The sequence below is a fragment of the Macrosteles quadrilineatus genome, unplaced genomic scaffold (genome assembly GCF_028750875.1).
Source record: "Macrosteles quadrilineatus isolate MER2022 unplaced genomic scaffold, UCM_ALF_1.0 Scaffold_8__2_contigs__length_117827958, whole genome shotgun sequence".
Lineage (NCBI taxonomy): Eukaryota > Metazoa > Arthropoda > Insecta > Hemiptera > Cicadellidae > Macrosteles > Macrosteles quadrilineatus.
In genome coordinates this window covers 27,375,376-27,396,256 of record NW_026542601.1, presented here as the reverse complement: position 1 = coordinate 27,396,256, position 20,881 = coordinate 27,375,376, and the positions used below count along the sequence as shown (strand labels likewise).

Genomic DNA, 20,881 nt, shown 5'->3' with positions numbered 1-20,881 from the left:
TTAACATTAATAAATCCCTGATATATTTCTTATTACCGCTAACTTCCCTATTCATATATAATTATAAATAGGGATTTAGTCAATAAAAACAAAATTTTTTGTCTTCCGTAGTTAAACACTTGAGCATAATTTGTTTCATTACATATTTTAGAATATCATGGAAGTTGTACATATGTAGGCTTATGTTAATTTTTTTAACTTCTCAAAGAAATTAAACACCACCACAAGCAATTCTCGGTCCCTGGTTCTTTAAGCCTGTGAATATTTCAATAAAAAAAGTATTAAAATGGGTACTTAATACTTAATAAAGTAATTTAAGTATATCCTATCACACTTCTTTAGCATTTCTGTGGTAAAATCAAAATTAAATTAATTCAAAAACAAAATGACTTTTATTTAACTGTGTCACACAGTCTTTAAGATCGTTCTTAAAACCCTGAATAATGATATATGCGTCAAGAGAAAAACACAAAATCTAATTAAAATATATTTAATTAAAGTTTCTACACATACGATATTTATACAATTAGGCTATTCAAAACAAAAATTATTCTTCAATGAAAAAATTAAAATTACAAAGTGAGCCTTGAAAGGACCTTAGTTGGTAATTGTATTAAATCAAATCTGTACATATCAATTGCCATGTTTGAAAACTAATTTTAGTTTTAAAACTATTGTTTTAGACTATGAATCAGAGCTTTCACTATGTTTCCTATGTTTCTTATTGTACTCTTCTTTTTCACTTTTCTTGTCACTTCTTTTGTAATCATTATCTTTTTTTGACTGTTTTTCATGTTTGCTCAAGTCATGTCTACCATTGGTTTCTTTACCGTTCCTAGGATCAGCATGTTTTTTGCCACTACCACTTAAAGTTTTTTCAATCCTCTTTTTGTCATCTTCTTTATACTTCTTTCTTTTACTAGATTCATCTTTTTCTTTTGTCACTGTTTCACGTTTGTCTTTTTTTGCTCTTCTATCATCACGCTTATCATTTTTATAGTACTTTTTATCTTGATGTGGACTTCTTGAAGAACTCCTATATCTTGATTCGTGGTTTTTGGTTTCTTTACCTTCTCTTCTCTTTCTATCTTTTTCACGACTTCTTGATCGCTTTCTTGAACGAGCTTTGCTTCTTTTGGGACTTACACTTCTACTTCTTTGGTTATTTTCGGAATCAGATTCATATTTTCTTGATCGTATCCTACTTTTGCTGCCACTGGGACTTCTTCTTCTTTTCTTCTCATTTTCTGAATCGGAACTGTCTGACCAATTCAAGTCTTTGCTCCTGTTTAAACAAAAAATATTTGTATAAGTTTTAAAAACAAAAACAAAACAGGTGTGTAACTCTATTACACTCAACTCCCGATTAATCGTGTTGCAGCTTAACCAGGACACATTTTAGGAACAATAAGTAAAATCAAACGCTGACGGAGACAGTCATAATTCCCAACACAAGTCATTTTTTTTGTATCAAACTGTAGGTAAATTTTTGTTAAACTGCAGGATCCTTTTTCTCAGAGGGAAGCAGCGCAGTAGGATATATTTATAAAGAAATCATAAATCACTCATCTACGCCCAGCCAACTCAAGGTCATAACCCTACCCAATACATTTGCAATAAAATGCTCCAATTGCAGACAAAATTGTGTTACGAGAAGTGAAAGTAGAATCAAAAAGAGATGTTTCCCTTATAATGTTTTTTATTTTTCCTGTTCAATAATATTTTGTAGATTTACCAAGTTTTTGTAAATCCGGGAACCCTCAACCCTACTTTATCCTGGTAAAGGAATAAATTACAAATTAAGACAGTAACAAACAGGCTACGAGTTTGTACAGCAATTTTTTTCTGTTTTAATGTTGAAGTTAAAATGATACATGTGAAAATTATTGTAGCTATATTGTCTTAATGAATCTTTTCAAACCTGGTTAAATATTGCTGCTTAAATTGCTTAGGCCTATAATGTTATAGTTAAGGCTTTACCCCTGGTGTGCCACCAAATGCAAGGGTTTGCAAGATATTTGTTTGCACTTGCTACATTGTAGCCCAGTCAAATGGTGTTTTGAAATGGAAAGTTTTGGTGTAATTGTTTTCTTTTGTTTTCTTTATGTTTTTTGGGGTGCTGAATCCAAATTTGAAGTTTTCCAACAAAAATTTTATCGGCAAGTATGAATTTTTTTGAAAAATAGGATGAAAATAGTATTTTTTTCTAGTTTTTGGCTCATAATTTATCGAATAATAATTTTTCCCACATATCATCCGATACTAAAATAAAGAGCATAAAATTCTCTACAGTTTATGTCTCTATAACTTTTATCTACAACAAAGAAGTTTTAATCAAACTAAATTTAAAAGTTCTGCAAAACTCATTGATTTAGGAAAAAAGCCAAATTAATTTCTGTTATGACTTCTCCAGGTTATAATAGGATGTAAAAGTGTAAAATGTCCCATAAATTTTGTTTTATTTATAAATATTAAACCCTTTTAATTTAAAAATACATGAACACCAACATAATGGTAGATACAAATGACTTTGATTAAGTTAAGATTTTTAATTTCTCCGAGTCTTCTTGGCCAACGGTACCATGATTTCTGTAGAGCTACTTTCAGGTTCTTTTTCGCCTAAAACACCTTTTAAGATTTGGATCTTCAGTATGTGTGAATGCTTTACATAATGCAGACTTGGCCTCTTTCCTGATACCAAAGTCATCGAATAGAGGCATTGGGTACGGGCATAGTTCGTATTTCATAAAGCCTTCAAGTTTCTCATCAGACTGCTTGGCAATTGTCATTCTGTAAAAATAGTAGTTGGATTGATAGGCACGATTAAGGTCATCATGTATTTTAAGGGAGTGGATCATTGTGGAAAGTGGCAAAACTCTGCCTTTTCTGTAAAACTTTGCCTGTTGAAAATCACTTCCCACGATTGGCCAATCTCCTTAGCCTTGTGGCAGTTTATATTGCTGTCTCCCACAACACCCGAGCTAAGAGACATCAGCGAATGGTTTACGTTGCGTAAATCAATCATCTAACTTTTTTAAATCATTTCCATCTCTTTTGATTCTAGCTTATCTCATTTTAACTTTTTGTTCAGAGCTGATTCTGTCACTCCACACATCTTCTCCATTTCTTCACAAATTTTTGTAGTGAAGTCATTCCTTTGTTCATATGCACAGAAACCCTTCACTTACACCACGGTCATGGGTAAGCGCTCCAGCAATTTTCATTACTCTCATAAGAGATTGGTCTATGGACATGTCCGTCCATGATCCACTCCAGAACATGTTGGTCCTTTGAATGGTAAATCCACCACCAATAAACTTTTAATATTCCTCAGGGCTCATTTTGTCTTTCAACGAGTGCGTCTTGGAGGTACAGATTACAGCACTTAGTATACAAGAAATGTCCGCTTGCATGGAAATATGGTAGCATCTGATAAATAACTTTGAGGTGAAGGTTGCAGTTCGCCTATCTTTCAGCTTCTATGAATAGTTTAACAAGTGTTAGCATCTCAAAGTTCCAAAGTTTAGAAGTAGCACCATGATGAGCTAAAATTTGGAGCCGAGCAGAAAACATAGTTTCCAATTTCTTTACAAAATAAGTTTTGCCAAGCATGCATGGGCAAAACATATGCATTTTTATATGTGCTCTATCAGCTCTTGAATAGGCATGTCCAGTCAGAATCTCTATTGAAAGCAGTGCATATATTGTACTAAACATCCATGATGTAACATATTGTCTTCAGAAAGGACATAAGTAGGTGGAATCTACCTATTCTGATAATGACATTGTCAAAATAATAATCACTTTGTAGACTAACTACTTGTTGGTCAAAAGTGTACACAGTCGCTTGTTGATTAGCAGATTTGCACTGTAGCACTGAAGTTACACAGGGCCATGTGTATATTATGTTGTAATCAGGTGGCAGGGCATTAATAAAAGGCAAGCAAGCTACGAACATTGTTTGAAAAGGGAGATTATTTGTAGTTTGTTTCATGAATCCACCCCATCCTAAAATGTCGGACACATCTTCCACTTGCTGAAAATCCACATCAAATCCACAACAGAGGGTTTGTCATTATCCTTTGAAGTATATAAGTTGCTGAGATCCACAACTGTTATATCTATATATCTTGTAGCCCATGATAATTTCCTTTTTAAAAACGTTTTAAGGAATCAAACTCCCATCTCCCCAACTGCATGAGCGGGTAAAATACTTTTAAGTCTGTCTATTTTCTGATCTGGAGCAATAGCTTTTCACTGAAGTGAAAATTCGCTTAGTCTGCAGGTTTGCTGCGGCGGGGGTATTTTGTAATTTCTATTTATTACTTTGTAAATGATAATGTGCTTGGTATCCATTTTCTGGAAGTAATATAAATGTTAAATACCGGTATTCAATGTTTAATAATTTCTAAATAAAATAACTTTATTTATATTATTATAAATCACTTATGGTTCGATTTTCATCACCAGATACTAAATGTATGCGGAATTTTATGCTCAACAATTCATTTATGATTTGTTTTTGTTTTGTTTTGTTTTGTTTTTTTTTTTTGTAGGCTAGACGGTTTTTTGACGTTTTAGCAAAATTTATAAAATAACCCTGAATTTCAAGGTTTTTGTGGTCCCAGGTCAGAAGCTCACCTGGAAAATGGGACAAACTTCAAATCCTTTTACTTCTATATAAATAGAAAGGATTAAAATGATCTCCAGCTTTCCAGGAATTATTTCTGGGCAAAAACCTATTTTACTGGCCTATAATTTAAAAGTTGTAAGCCAAAAACTAGAAATAAAGCATTTTTTTATGAATTAATTCATATTTGCCGAAATAATTTTTGTTGGAAAACATCAGATTCGTGTTCAGCAACCCCAAAAACATAAAATAAGCCATAAAAAACAATTACACCAGAACTTTCCACTTTGAGCCCTTTTTAAACACCATTTGACTGGGCTAATTGAAGGTAGAATCAAAGTTAAGGTCTAATATTAAAGAGGATGAAATTTTCTATAGTTTGTTGTTTCTATATCTCAATTATTTTCAATACACACCTTATAAAATTGAGTTGTAAGACAAGAAAAAGGTCTTTTCAACTAGCCCTAACTTATTAAAAAAACGTTATTTGAAAATTTGAAAAACGAAGAACTATAGATTGGTCTTTGCATTACTATAAGCCGTTTAGAGTGTGTAGCTATCATTAAGCTAGGGTTTCCAAGATCACGCCGGGCGGACAGCGTGAGTGGACAAGCGTGATTACGTAATCAAGTTTAAATTGAAGCCATGCTTTTATATGGGTGCGGTTTCCAAGCGCGAGCGATCACGCCGGACATGAGTTTTCCCGCCATCTGTCCGGCGTGAGTCTAGAGCGTGGCACGCTGGAAATGACCCAAGTCATTTCTGGCGTGCACGCCGAACGGACAAGTGTAGGACTCTGTGAGGATTCTTGTAAAAATGTGAAAAAACTGCGAATGTCCGCTTTTTATGCAAACCACTCTCACGCCGAGCTTGATCGGACATATGACGGACAAAAATTAGCGCCAACAGACATCACGCCGGACAGATCACGCTGGCGTGATCTTGGAAACCCTAGCTTTATTGGTTAATTCGAAAACAGTAATCTTGGATACCTCTGCAAGCGCTTCTCGCAGCGCTGTCCAGTGGTGTAACATAGCTACTGAAGCCCGAGCTGAGGTAAAGCGCACCCTTAAAAATGATTTAATGCTCTTTATTTATTGTGGATGATTATTGATCATCATATAGGTATTTTAGTAAAAAATTGTTAATATTATGGTTAACAATTGTCTTTGAAGGTAGAATCAACAGTCAGGCAGACGTGCACCAGAAACAAGGAAGACAAAATTGTGACTGAGGTCACAGTTATTGTTTAAACTAACAACCAGTTTTCCTTATAAGCTGCAGACAAGCCAAAATTTCTGGCTTTTCCAGCTGGTTATACACTTTTGTAAAATGTTGTGGTTTTTATAAATAAACATTTGAAAAATAAAAGTAATGACAAACATACAATATACATTTTTTTTATTGGTAGCAGAGTGTAGTTTTTTTATATAGGCCTGAATTAAACCGATGTGAAGACCGTCATAAACAATAGTTTGAGGTTTAAAAAAATAATTATAACTTACTTCTAATAAATAATGACTAACCACTAACCAGTCATTTCTAATAAGAACGCATCAAGCAATGTGCACCAATGAATTGCACATGTAACTTACCAAAACAACTAATGTATACTATGCAGGTCTATTAATTTTGTACATATGCATGGTAATAGTAGGAATTTTACTGTTATTTCAAAACTCCACTGCACCAATTTATTTTTCCTACATTCACCCGACAAAGTTGGCTTCCTTGTACTGTTTATGGTACAGAAAGCTGCTAATTGCTGCATATTTATACTTTGCCGTACGGTTTATACTTTGCCGCACATCAGGATTCCAACGAAACAACACAAAACAGCGTGGTTCTATTATGCACGTAATCCGTGTACGCTTGGAAATAAGTTGGCAACACTTAAAGATAATAATACTATGAGCAGCTGATTGACTATTATAACTACGATTTAACCTGTCATTTTGTGTTTATAGTTTCGGTATTTCTGAACTTTCTGGTCTTTTCTTTTAAACGTTTTTAAAACATTCCTACGATCTTAATAAACAAGAAAATACCTTTAAAGCATTTTTTTTAGGCGCGGAAACCACTTCAAATTCCAAAAAAACATACAGAACTATATTCTCAAAACGCGGAGCACATTTCTTGCCGAGGAAAAATAGCGGAGTGATACGGACCGCGGGTACTACTTTCTCTAGTGCACCATTTGTGTTGCCAGCTGAACCTAAAAACGTGTTGTATAGTGTTTGAAAGACTAATTATTTATATGCTTTATAGTGACTGTAGGAAAAATATAATGTGTAACACGAGTGAAAAAGGCCTTTGCTGCACTCAAGATCATTCCGCACTCGCCTGCGGCTCATGCGTAAACATTGCTCTCGTGTGCAGCAAAGTGCCACTTTCACCACTAGTTACACAAATAACTATTAAAACACCTTTGTAAGGGATAAGTCAAACAAAATTAAACATTCATTGAATAAAGCAAATGTTTGTTACCTCGATCTGTGTTGAGGACTTCTGGAGCGAGATCTAGAGAATTGGCGCCTCGAAGATGAGTGTCCATCATGAATTGCAAAGGCATTGTTTGGGTTTCGGAAAACATGCAAGAAATTGCACGTCTTACCCTTAGGACATTTTTTTCGGTGAAACAGACCTATAAAAGAACAAGAACAGTTTTAAAAAATAGTTTTTTCACGGTTTCAGCAAATATTATGTTATTAACCACTTTAAAAGTATTTATTCGTGTCTGTATCTGTATTTTCTGACTCATGAAATGTAGCAACCATTACAAAGTATCTTGCCATAAAAAAAGTGTTGGAGGCTCCGAATTAGTGTGTTGTACATCAAATGAGCTGACTTTGAAAAATACCGGGATATTGTGAAAAAGGCCAAATATAAAACTGATACATAATGTAATACATTTCCCTTCATTTTCCATACATAGATAATGAATCATAATACAAATAAATTGTTAAAGAATATTAAAAAAAATCCTGGTTTTGGTGCTGATTGACACACTGACTCTAGGCTACTGTTTAGCGCTCCGGTACGAGTATGGTTACGCTTTAATGCCTGCAATCAGCATTAAGTCCGAATGGCAAGGGCAATAAACCAGTAACTAATGAATCTACTCAGCACTAAAACTTGTAGGCTTCTGTGCTACTTATGTACTGCCTCTACAGGTTTGCCAAGAAATCTGAAATTTGAGTCATCGTCTGCAGAATTTTGGGACTTAAATTCAATGAGAAGATATCAGGAAAAAGTACTGTCTCTTATTTAAATCTACAGCTCAGGATTTGACTAGACTTAACAATTCATGAAAGAGTGACTTACAGCATACCGTACCCTTAGGCCTTAAGCTGCTAGATTGGTAATGATGATGATAACTTACCGCAAACTGCGTTTATCCAGGACGGAATGGTGGTGAACTCAACGTTGAGTCGCCGGCCAGCATAGAAGCGACCTTGAAAGGTTCGATAAGCCTTGAGGGCGTGTCTACGACTCTGAAACTCCACGTAAACATTGCCTCTCAGATGTGGCTCCTCATTGTTGCAAACTTTGAACTGCAAAACCTTTCCAAACTGCTCAAACTCCGGCAAAACATCATTGTAAAACTCCCTGCAACAAATTGAGTTTAAAAATCAACAAATGCAGATATAGGAAATGTTTGTTGGTTTAATTTAAGGATCAAACTTAGGCTAAGCTAGGTTTTAAAGAACAGCCTGGATGTGGTTTATATCAAAAACATTAAAAGATCTCTTACACCATTGAACCTCTTTCGTCATAAAACGAAAAATCAAAATCTTAAAAGGAATTGTAATTGACAGATGCCATGGGGACACTAAAGTACATTACTTGTGGGCGGTTTTTTGACTGACGTCTATTTGGGAGTGTGTAAATCTGGACTGAAGGCTAGGCAGAATTCATAGGTGCACATCCTATACTACGATACTTCACATTCAATATAACAAACAAAAACTGTAACTTCAGTTAAAAATATAAAAAATCTTGGATGCTCTAAAATAGTTAAGCTAAGGAGAAAAGCTAATAGCTACTCACAAAAGCAAAGTATCTAGGCCTATACACCAGCTTCCAATTTAAGTTTTAAAATGGCTGTTAGGAAAAGCAGATTTTAGAATGTCAGGCTTTCATTTAGCTCGACTCAACTTGTTAGCTGTTGATTTTTTAAAGGAATTTTATCTGTGATATGTTAGGGATATTTTTCATCCATAAGATTTACAGCTAACCCTAGGATCTATCCCCCAAAAGGTTGATTATTATATTGATATATCAAATATCAAGGGTACTAGACCAGAACCTGCCACTTACCATTAACTATGGGAGCATGAACCAACAACTACATTTTATTCTTTAAATGATTTTTTAAGTGGAAATTGGGAGGGTTAAGTAGTGTTGAAATTGTTTTATTTGGATTTTTGACTATTTAGATTTAAGTATTATGATGCATTGATTGACAAATTTCCTGCCATTTTATGATGTAATGGCATTCTGTAAAAAAAAATAAATAAACATATAAAATCATGTGGATATTTTGCAACCAGGGTTACAATCTTACAAACAGAATAACTATCATAAGTTCTGTATTTAACAGTTTTAGTGTGTTGAACCAGGAGTTGCCAACCTTACTCACTTATGGGCCCAAAGTTAAACTCATGACTCATGACTTAGTTTACTCCTAAAGTTTATCATGGGCTGAGTTGTTAAAATGCTCGCCTGACAATCAAAAGTTCGCTGGTTCGATCCTGAGAAAAGTCTGTAGCTTTTTGATGGTAAATTTCTATGTACATTCTGTGTATCTCAAATTTTACATAAAAAACTTTTGTTCACGCAACAAAATTACTTTAGAATAAAAAAATTTTGTTGTGTTTTTTCAACTTAATTTTAAGAACTGGTGTTGTAAATATTAATCTGTTGCCCCTTTCTAATTCTTCATTTCATTACAAACCATTCACTATATGTTTTAACAGGTTTACTCTGTTGGTTTAATTTATATGAATTTTTGCAGATTTGACTGCAAAAACTAAAAAAATACTCCCTCGCATCTACAGAGTTCACCCACTTCCAGTTGGAGGGTTAAGTAAAATATGGGGGTAAGGAGTGAGCATAGGACAGCTTTCACCAACAAGCATCTAAGATCTCCAAAGAGTCAATCAGAATCGCTCAATTGATATTGACACCGCAGTAGCTGCATGTGGTTTGTTTAGACATTATTTCATAGGTATTTATTTAATTTAACCATGGTCCGTTCACAAAATGTATGCGGTTTGAAGGGAAGTTCCTCTATTTTCTTTGCTTGATATATATGTTGCAGTTGATTGACGTTTTAGCAAACCTTAGCTGTTAAATTATTGTTTTAAAGGTATATTGAATAGATTTATTCCCTTATAACCACCTAAATATTGTGAATGGAGCAAAGACCAGCTTGGGTATTTTTGTTAATTATTTACCAAATGTTTCAATTTTTTTAACAGTTAGGTTTATTTTTATTTCTTGTATTTTTTACTTAAATAATATATTTTTTTTTAATGCAGAGTATTATAGGCTACTATCACAATTCAACCACCAGTTCCGTCTGTCTAAAAAGGATACAGGGGATTTCAAATTGCAACTTAAACACTGACATTTTAAATTTGTTCTCTTTACAGAATACAGAGTGACTACGAGCCTGTACCACTGGTGCATGTACACGGAGTGATCTCCACCTTGGCTTGGTGTCTACCCGTCACTGCCGAGGGAAGAGATCTGAACCAACCAACACATTAATGGACTGTCATACATTCTAGTGTCACATGTTAAAACCATTCCTAAACAGCTGCATCATTAAAATATAATAGAGTGGTAGAAACACTAAAATGTTGCTTAGCTCCAGATTAACACAAGAAGTTTTTTTTTATATATTATGAAGTCTCAAAGGTATATTTTGAATAGAGACAGGTGTTGCCAAAAATATAAATTGTTGGTTTTGGCTAATTTAGCTTTGGTAACAAAACCAAGAATTGATCACATAAAGTTGGTCCTGATTCCATCGATTTTAACTGTTTCTTGTAACACCAGGTAAATAGCTAGAAATAATACAGTCATCAATGCAGTCTTACGGTATAGCATCATAGAGTAATACAGTATCCTCTAAAATATTGAGTAATATTCTGCGTTTTGTTCACCAATTTTTTTACAACCTGTTTGTACTGAATAGGATAAAATAAAGGAAACCCAGCTGTATTATCAATGAATACATACCTTATACGAAGCGCAATGCCTATGTTAAAAATTCCGTTGGGAATATTTGAATTTCGGACAGTCCGCTAGGCAGTGAAGGTGCTGCTATCGGGAGCGTGCGGCAAAGTCAGCTGACTGACAAAGAATCGGCTTAGAGAGATCTGACTATTCTACATAAACATTTCTCTTCTTATAAGGTTTGTATTCATTGGTATTACGCAAACTGATCATATTTTCCGTGTATTTTCTAAATGTTACTGTCAAAATGCCTGGACCCTACATACATTTTTTATTTATTTATTCTTATTACAATTAATTCTGATACAATAATAAAAATTAGAAAATAATAAAAAATTTAAGATTGATTTTTAAAAATAGAATTTATAATTGTCTAATTCAAAATCCTTTTTACAGCCCAAGTGACTTTATCAAGTGCAATTTTGATGTTAAATTTTAATTAAAATAAGTTATTACGCCTAACTAATTGTATTTTATGTAATATTTTGATGTATCGGAAATTTGATTGTATTTAGATGATTATTTTGTAATGTATGACATGTCCTATTTGTTTGTAAAAATATCAATGGAATAAATTATTCTTAATCTTATTAACAAGACACATATTTTAAATGTAATTTCTTGGCTTTGTCTTCTTGCTGAAAGAACATTTTTTTAATAGGCCTAATAAATAAGCAAAGGAATATTTTTTGATAAAACTCTGTTTAAGTTAAAAAGCTTGTTCATATTTTTAAGAGTTCATATGTTACGGTACTGATTATATTAGGCTACTGAAATGAAAAATAGCAGTTTAAGTTTTATATTTGTATTTTTGGATTAATTAGTGAACCAAAATTGAGAATACATTTTAAGGAATCAGAATCAGAGTAAAAAGTGAGAAAATTTAAATACCGGTAATACATTTTTGATTTTATTATAACCTAAAATATTGTGTAAAGATAAATAAAATAGGAGTAGATGAGTATTGATTGTTTATGACAAAATCATGAGAAGTTTAAAGCCCATCTTGTGTTGATAAATTCACGAATAACTTTCCAATTCTTGAAAAGACTGTCATCTAATAATCGGTAATAGAAACTTTAGGATTTTGTTGTCAAATAAAATCAGCTTGCAGTAATTAAAGCTAAAGAACTTTCAACCTAAGAACGTACAGTACTTACGTAAAATTAGCAGACTTTATAGTGCAACGAAAGTCCCAATTTAAAATTTTTTTATACGTCCATAAATTTCTAACCTGTACAGTTTGAAAACAAAAGAACTTACTTGAAGTGCTGGTAGGTTTCAGACTCTTCATATTCTAGGCTAAGGTCTGTATCATATTCATCCTGGTTGAGAGTCGTCAGCCCAAAATGGTCGTAGAAGTTAGGTATGAGTAATGTTCTGCTGATTCCGGGGCGTACATGATTCCTAAAGAAAAAAATTCCATTATTCCTAGCCAAGAATTAAACTTGAGTTAAGTTAATGCTCCAAACCAATACTGTCCTGTAAATATTAACATCCACTCATTTTTTTACCTACAAATTTACAGGCTTCCCTTCATCCCTAATAGGGCCTATGGAAGGTGAAATATTCCAGAAAGAAATAAGGACAGGCTAAAAACAAACAGGTTAACTCTCAGTATTATTTATTTTGTAATGTAGGGATTAGTAGGCCTATCTAAAACTGAGTCTCCATATTTCACCCTATTGCAACCTTCCCTATTGATATTGGTATTGTAACCTTCAATTTAAGGAGAAATAGTAAAGGATTAAAGAAATAGTTTTTGAAAGTTGGAACTTGTTGTCTTTTAGCAACTCCAATCACAAAGCAAGTAGCACAATTGGCTATATTACATGTACAGGCAATTTGAATTTATCGAAAGATGTTTGACAAATGATAGATAAAATATCCAAGATATAGATAGGATTTACTTCAATAAACATAAACATTACAATGCATGACAAACCTAGAACAACTGTCTCTGAAGCGACAGGCTCCAGTTTTAGAGAAGAACGGACAATCCGGTTGGCCAGGCTGAGTTTGGGTTGACACATTGACTTCCTCAGGTAATTCAGCTCGACCCTCGATAAAGGCATCTATTTGAGCAAGAAGCTCCGCCTGGAAAACATGTTTTAATTCATTTTCATTGGTATCAATGAGAGATTAGAAATTTTCAGGGCTGTGCGAATAGTTCGAAAAACGAATCGAATCCGAATCTTTTTAGAGATTCGATTCGGATTCGAGAACGAATCTACTGTTTCTAACTGGATTCGGATTCGGAATCGATATTCGAATTTACTGGTAAGAGATCCGGGTTCGGATTCGATATTCGAATTTCTTGGAAATAGATCCGAGTTGAGATTCGATATTCAAATTTACTAGATTCTGATTGAATATAATTTTCAATATAATTTTTTAGACACTAAAAAACTACTTGTGCACTCCGATTTGCTGTGTACTGGTTCATGTTAGGAACCTGACCAACTTGGTGTTAGGTTTTAGGCACATTAGTGTAGGTCGCATTTGAACCCTATCTTGGCTATCAGTAAACTTAACCTCACAGTGTTAGTTGTTACTTGTAATAGTAATGCAGACATAGGCTTGTGTGGAGGATTAACACCGAGATGTATAATAGGCTGGGCCTATGTTTTAGACTACACAAATTGGTAGTCCATCACTTTTAGCGAGTAACTTAGGCCTAGGTGGTATGCCTAACTTATGCCCAATTTTTTAGTTTCAAAACTTCAAATAGGTAGGCCTAAATTTTATAACTTTTTTATTTGGCCCATTTCAAGAATTTTTTTAAGCAATTCCCTAAGTTATTTCAGCCCCAGAAAATGTGGTCTAAAAATGTGAAAATTGGTACTGCTGACTTTCCTCGGATTTGGATTCGACTCTGAACAGGTTTAAATATTCGGATTCGATAACAGCTTTAAATTTCAGATTCGGATTCGATCCAGGTTCGATAATGGCTGTAAATTTGAGATTCGGATTCGACCCAGATTCGACTCGGGATTAATTAAAATATTCGGATTCGATAAAATCTGTACAGCTATGATTCGGATTCGGATTCGAACCAAAATTTCTGGATTCGCACAGCCCTGGAAATTTTCTTTGTAGTTCTTTAATCGTTTTATGAGTTAGAACGTCTAGGCTCCAAGGACTCTTAAGAGACTATTGCTGAGTATCACCTAGACATTTGTCATATAGGATACAAGGTGAAGCTTGGTAAACTCCTCTTGAAGATTTAAGCTAGCAGCATTGTTGGTTGAAGAAAAATGATTGTAGCCAACAATGTTCAGATTAATAGTGTGTAGTAGACATATAGGAGTGTTCAATTTGTCATAGCATTTAATTTTTATCTTTCACACAGTCATTGCTGTAGCAGCCGGTTTTTGTTTGCGGTTCACTGTTGTTGTTGTTTGTAAATTTTATGTTCTTTAATAACAAAAAATCGCTTGAAAATAATGTTTCCAATTATGAAACAAACATTTTAGAGAAACTAATTTTGTAGGCCTATGTGTAATTGTAACAAAAAAAACTTAGGTCTGTCATTAAATGACCTAGTTAGATTTAGAAGCTAGCCCATGAAAAATGCATGCTTGTATTTACTGACTAAAAAGAAATACAAATCACATTTCTCACCTGTTTTCTCTTTTTTTCATCTTCCATCCTCTTACGAGCTTCTTCCGCTATTTGTATTTTTAACTGCTCTCTTTCCCAATCTTCTTTTATCATCATCTAAAAACAAAATCTTGGTAAATCATGAAAAAAATTGTATAGTGCCACCGTCATATTTTTTTACCTAATCATTGTAAAAAGAATTATCTAATTACTTAACTCACTGTCTGGTAGGTTATTGTAACAGGTAGCTCTGCTCTCAACATTGTTCTTGTAAAAACTAGCAAGAAGTTATGAAAACACACATTTACTTCCAATCTATGATTAGATATTTTATTTTTAAATATTGTTGGGTAGATGTGGCAAAATTGAAGATATTCTGGATTACAACTAAAAGCGTTGGTAAATCTAGATAATAGGTGTCCATTGTCAGGGGCGTAGATGGACTCATGTCAAGGGGGGGTATGCCGGGGGGTCTGGTGGGTATGGAATACCCCCCAGTAGGCAAAGGGGGTCTGGGGGTTTAGCCTGGAAAATTAAAAAAATTAACTTCTCTAAACACTGTTTTTAAGTGTTTCGGAAAAGTGAAATCTGTTGTTAATACTTAAAAAATAACCAAGAAAACACGTTTTTGATTGTGTAAGTCATCTTTTGATTTACTTAAGAAGAATTCTTCTCGGTTTCTTTGCCAACTCATCCATTACTTCAACTTGCGACAACGGTATGTTCTTATGCACTGCCAGCGAAGCAAGACCTTCCGCGACTCTACTCCGTTTTGCGCCCAAAAACCATGCTACTGCCACTGCAGTTTATTTATGATTTATTAATATTGAAAGTATACTTACGAAAAACAAGCTTAATACAAAAGAAGTAATATTAAAAATATTCACTGTTTCATTGCATACGTTGAAACATTATTTTTTAAATGTTATTAAAATTTTTTAAATAATCATAGGTTCAAGGGGGGGGGGGGGTCGTATCTACGCCACTGTCCATCGTAACAGTACATGATCAAATCTAGGTCTTCAGAAGATGACCGCGCGCCGTTGAATAAGCTTCTAGACGCTGACATTTCGGATGTGTAACAGCTTACATCTTCAGAGTACACCACTATTCAACAGAACTTCTTGAAGTTAATTCTGTGAAAAGTAGTTAACCTGGAAGAGTTGAAGCATCCAAAATGTCGGCCTCTGGTTTAGCTTATTCAACAACGCGGTCATCACCCAAAGACTTAGATTTATAACTAATAGCTTTGATAGTGAGTGATACACGAATGAAATAAAAAAAAGTGAGCCACTGTGATTGAATATTGGGGACATTCATATTGTTTTTAGTTTGGTTAAATAGGCTTATGAGCGTAGTGATTTTTAATTCAAATTGGTTGAAAGACTGCAATCATATCTGCCGATTGTTACTTGCGAGAGAAAATATCTGATCAAATCACAGCTAGATCGTAATCAACCCGATTGCAGCAAAATCCGAAATTATCACCCAAGATTAGGGCCTACAGCAATTTAGATATTATTTCACGCCTTTTGATTATCTCAATGGGACGCAATAACAAGAAAAGAGAACCATCAGACGCAGCAAGAAAATAGATGACATAGATGATTAAGACATTAATATTCTTCTTTTGTTTGATTCAAACACCAAGCACTAACCTCCCGTTTAAATTTTTCAGCCTTAGCCTGTGCCAGGCGACTTTGCTGCTCTCTCCAACGCAAGAGAGCTGACTCCTCTGCTGCATCAAACTGCTGCTGTCTCTGCATGGCAAGACGTTGTTCCTCAGCAGCATTAAACTCTTCCAACACACGTTGCTCTTCTAGCCACGCTATGTATGTAGGTGATTTCTCTCGTTTTTCTTGTTCTATAAAGTTGTACAATAAATAAACATTTTTAACAGTACAGGCTAAACTAGTTTTAAATTCTGATATAACGGCTGTGTTGCGATAAAGAACAATAAAGTATGGTATGGTAGCCTAAACAAAATTTAAAATGGGCTTTTATAAGACAATTTTTGTTTTAGGGCCAACAACATTCTCTTGCTTAACATGGTAATTAAAAAAGACAATTAATTGCAATGATAAGTAGACAAACCCTGCAGGTAGGTAGGGTTCGCTTATCGCTTACCTTCCAATAATTTTTTGTCACGGGCAACAGCTAACATAGTCCTAATCCTCTTTCTTCTCGATTTCTTGGCTTCCTTGCGCCATACGGCATGCCTGAAAATACAGTAGGTGCATTACTAATACAAATGTACAGCACATTACTTGGTTAAATTTTAAAGTCTGGAATTTTTTCCCCCCTAACCAGACGAATTTATTTAAAATTGGCTTAAAATTGGCAAGGATAGTTAGGCTAATTTTGTAAACAATAAGAATTTTTTAATAAGTTTTAAAAACATTTGATACAGAACTATCACATGCTACTTACTGTAGGCCTACTTACTTTCCGTGTCCGGAAATCAGACTTCGCTTTTCCAAAAATTTGTTACCGATATGGCTTTGTCATTCGCTTGTAAAAGATCATCTAATGTGCAAGACTGGTCTAGGCGTGAACAGATCAGCAGATGGCCAGGACATCACATGCTTATTCCACAATTTCAGACAGCTGATCCAAACAAATGAAATTCCACATTTAGGCAGAACTATGAGCTGGTTTTGATTTATTTGTTCTACATTGTGATTATCACGTGGAAGTAGGGTCATTTGCTATGCAGATGACAATACTCTTGTACACACTCTTCTGTAAATCTTCTAAATCTTGAGGAAACCATTTAACAAGTTCAGTGCTGACTACATCAATTTATGTAGGCCGATAGGAGCGCTCGTGGCGCGACTACATCAATTGATGTAGTCCACTAGGCCTATTGACTAGTCATTGATGTAGTAGTGGCCACCCCCACGACATTAGTTCAGTATGAGCTCAGCCATTGCTGGAGAACGTTAAAATTGTTGCTAGCCTGTAGCTTAGAATGTGAGCTTTATTTTCGTGTAGGTTGGTACCTACTAAAATTTCCCATAAAATCCCATTTGAGTTAGCCTAACTTAAGGATATGACAATTATTTTAGTGATATTTTTCACGGTGACAGAAAGAAAAATTTGGGTTTTAAGTTTTTTAAATGTTTTGAACTAGCCTATTTTGATATTTTTAAAAATTAAATTTTCCTTTAACGATTCCCTAATATAAGTTAAGTTAAAAAGCCCTAAATAATAATTGACTGAAAACATCTTTCTATAAAAACACGTAGGTATCATGTACAAAATTAAGTAAAGTACCGTATTCCTCGCCAAATTCTATAGGACTATATATGGACAGGGGTAAAATAGGTACGGGGGTAAAAAAACGGGCCGCAAAAGTCGTGAAGGGAGTAAGTTAAAGTCCAGGGGTAAAATTATGGCCCGTACACAACCTATAGAATTTATAATTTAATTTTTCTTTTCTGATTAACCCTCCAAGTGTCTCTAGTTTTGGTCTTAAAAAACATTACAAAAAAATTTTAAACAATTTTTGTGGGGTCAACATTTCTCAAAAAGTATAAAATAAATTTTAAAAATTTCAAAATTCAATATATTGTTATAATTTATAGGTCTACAAATATTTTAAAATAGCCACTTTGTTCAGAATTTTATGAGGATTCCAAAAATATAATAATGTAAGGAAGTAGGTTTGCAAATAAATAAGTTATGGGCAAAAAACTGATTTCGGCGTACATAGTGTTTAGCTAAGAATGCATAGCCTAACCATAGCTAGGAATCTGGCTAATAATTTACATCAATATCACCACCTACTTCTTCAGGATCATCAACCAGCACTTCAAAACCACTTAAATCTTCTTATAATGCACCACGTATATCACTAACTTAGCCTACTTTTGATTTTTAACACTAAAACAATGATAAACGTAATAAAACACATCAGTCATCGGTGCGAGGTTAACCAAGCTGTTTACAAATACGAATGTCAGCTGTCTGCTACAATATAATATAATCTATCTGCTACAGTATAATGCCTGTACACAATGTATTTATTTACCAATGCCTGTTAAGTTAGAGATTAAGAACAATGAATCAGCTTTTCCATTGGTTAATAATGTTCATCATTATAGCACTAGGAACAATGAAAATATTTTTAGAGATTGAGTTAGACTAGATTTAACTCTCAACTGCTTTCCTGTTGCAGGAATAAGGTTCTACAATGCCTTACCCATAACTGTAAGACAACTCTTACCGAACAAGTTTGCGACCACACTAAAAGCTTGGATGCTTGCCAGTCCATTCTATTCCATAAAAGAGTTTTGGAATGCACAGCTTGTTACTATTGGGTTGAACCCACAGTAGTCCAGTAGAGGTATTACAAAAATGTAAATTTATTTATTTTTCTCTGCCTTGCATGGCTTGCAGCATGTAGTTTTCATTTTTTTCATTTTTAGTTGCATGCATTGCTTTGCATGTTTTGTATTGATTGAGATCCTGCATGTTTTTTTCAGCTTTTAATTTAATTTTGTTAGTCAAGAATGCTAGAAGAAGCTTGGCATGTTATTTATTATTTATTGTATTATTGACGTAGCCTATTGTCCTGTATGCACTGAATGGCCTAATAAATCATTTGAATCATTTGAATCATATTTTCGGAACTGAAATGAAAAGCGTAAGACATCAGGAGAAAGCTCTGAATCTGCTGAAAAAAAACTCCTATACCTAACTCGATCCAGTTCAATCCGATTCAGTCAGTCCCAGAACCGTCGCCGTAAACAGTGTTTGTGAGTCGCAAAAGCGACATATAACACTACAGCGGATGTGTTATGAGTCGCTTTTACGACACATAACACTCGGAGGGTTAAATAAACCATGAACTCAGGTTGTAAAACTCAAAAGTTTGCAGCTGGAATTTTACTCCCTAGGCTGTGGCGTCAGTTTCGCTCTGGAGATAATTTCAGGGGTAAAAATTCTGCTACCTCAATTAACTTAGGTTTAAACTTGCCTAAAGTTAAGGTAGTAAATAGGTTAGGCCTAGGATTTAAGGAAATGTTGAGTCATGAAATTTCTAAGTTGTCTTGTAATAACTTAATAGATAGCCTATATTTAAAAAATATCGATTATTAATCAATATTTTCTATTATAGGTATAGTTTCAATCAATATTAGCATAGCCCAGTTAAGAAAACTGTACCCCGATCGATTATTTGATATTTCGTTTGGTTAATTAGGTAAGGTTAACCTAACCTAACTAACCGAGCGATATAGCCTATCGAATGAAACAATCGAATAGCCTAATCGATCTTTTCCTTCGGTTGTTTGTGCCAACAGATACGGAAGTCTACCCCTAAGTCCTAAGTAAAATTTGTATTAAGTTAATGCTAGGCCCAAGTCCTTGGCTATTTTCAACCATAGCTCACTCCAAGCTATAGGCTACCCAAGGTTATCATAAACTACAATTTTTGAGAAGTTGATGCACTTAAAAGAAAGCATTAGCTGATAAAATTAGACAGCTTAGAACTTACCTTCCCATAATCCAATAATGGAACCTGTATACACATTTCGCAAATGATAGTATAAAAACAAAAAGACTTGAAATTAATTGTTCCTACTAGGTCCTAACCTAACAGGTATTCGCAGCCTTACAATAAAAAAAATAGCACAAGCAAAAGCTAAATCAGATTATACTAATTATAACTTCAGATATTTTCCGATTCGTAACATATAACTGTTCTTTTAAATATTTATTTAAAGCACGAATTAACGAAATTTTATGATTTAGAAAAGTGACGTTTCGTAATCTCAATCTCAATCACAAGTTCACTTCGACATCACAATCATTCGGTTCGGACGGAATCGCTCGCGGCTCGCAATCGTCGAAATCGACATCAAACAAAATCAAAACCAAAAGAAAATGGTTAAGATGAAGAAGAAGAACATAAAGATTTTATTTCATTTCGTAATTTCAGTTCAGCCCAACAAACACCAAGATAATTGATTATATATGTTTTTCGTTGTATGTTGTTATACCATGTATTATGGCATTAGTATCAAAAAATCAATATAGTTATCTTACAATTAAATTGAAAATAATTCACTTAACTCTACAATACAGTAATATATTTCATATACATGCTGCAAGTTTTGTTTCAAAGGCTAAGGCCGGGGCCACACGTGGCGGATCATCCGCGCGGCTTATGATCGTACGATCATAAGCCGCGCGACGATGTCCCGGCCACACGGAGCGGATGAACCGCTTCCGGTTGAGGTTTCCAAGCCTACGTACTGAGATTCTAACATGGTTTAATTCACTTGTTCTCGTTGTAGTCATGGAAGAAACACGTATGTTAGTTTGTGCATTAGAAGCGTGTGGTGAGCAAGAGCCTAAGGCAAACCTAAATCATTGGGTCCATCATTTCATAACCGA

The 20,881-nt window shown here is 34.3% G+C and overlaps 1 protein-coding gene across 1 annotated transcript; it reads right to left on the bottom strand.

Annotated features, from left to right (window-relative positions):
* Window positions 1-474: 474 nt before the first annotated feature.
* LOC129001171 (U2 small nuclear ribonucleoprotein auxiliary factor 35 kDa subunit-related protein 2) lies at window positions 475-20,278 on the bottom strand. Its single transcript, XM_054428384.1, has 9 exons — window positions 19,980-20,278; window positions 16,607-16,698; window positions 16,138-16,343; window positions 14,501-14,596; window positions 12,822-12,973; window positions 12,140-12,283; window positions 8,013-8,239; window positions 7,118-7,274; window positions 475-1,285 (listed from the first exon to the last, which is right to left on the bottom strand). Exons 1-9 carry the CDS (start codon window positions 19,985-19,987, stop codon window positions 685-687), a joined length of 1,683 nt encoding a protein of 560 aa, XP_054284359.1. The 5' UTR covers window positions 19,988-20,278; the 3' UTR covers window positions 475-684.
* Window positions 20,279-20,881: the final 603 nt, after the last annotated feature.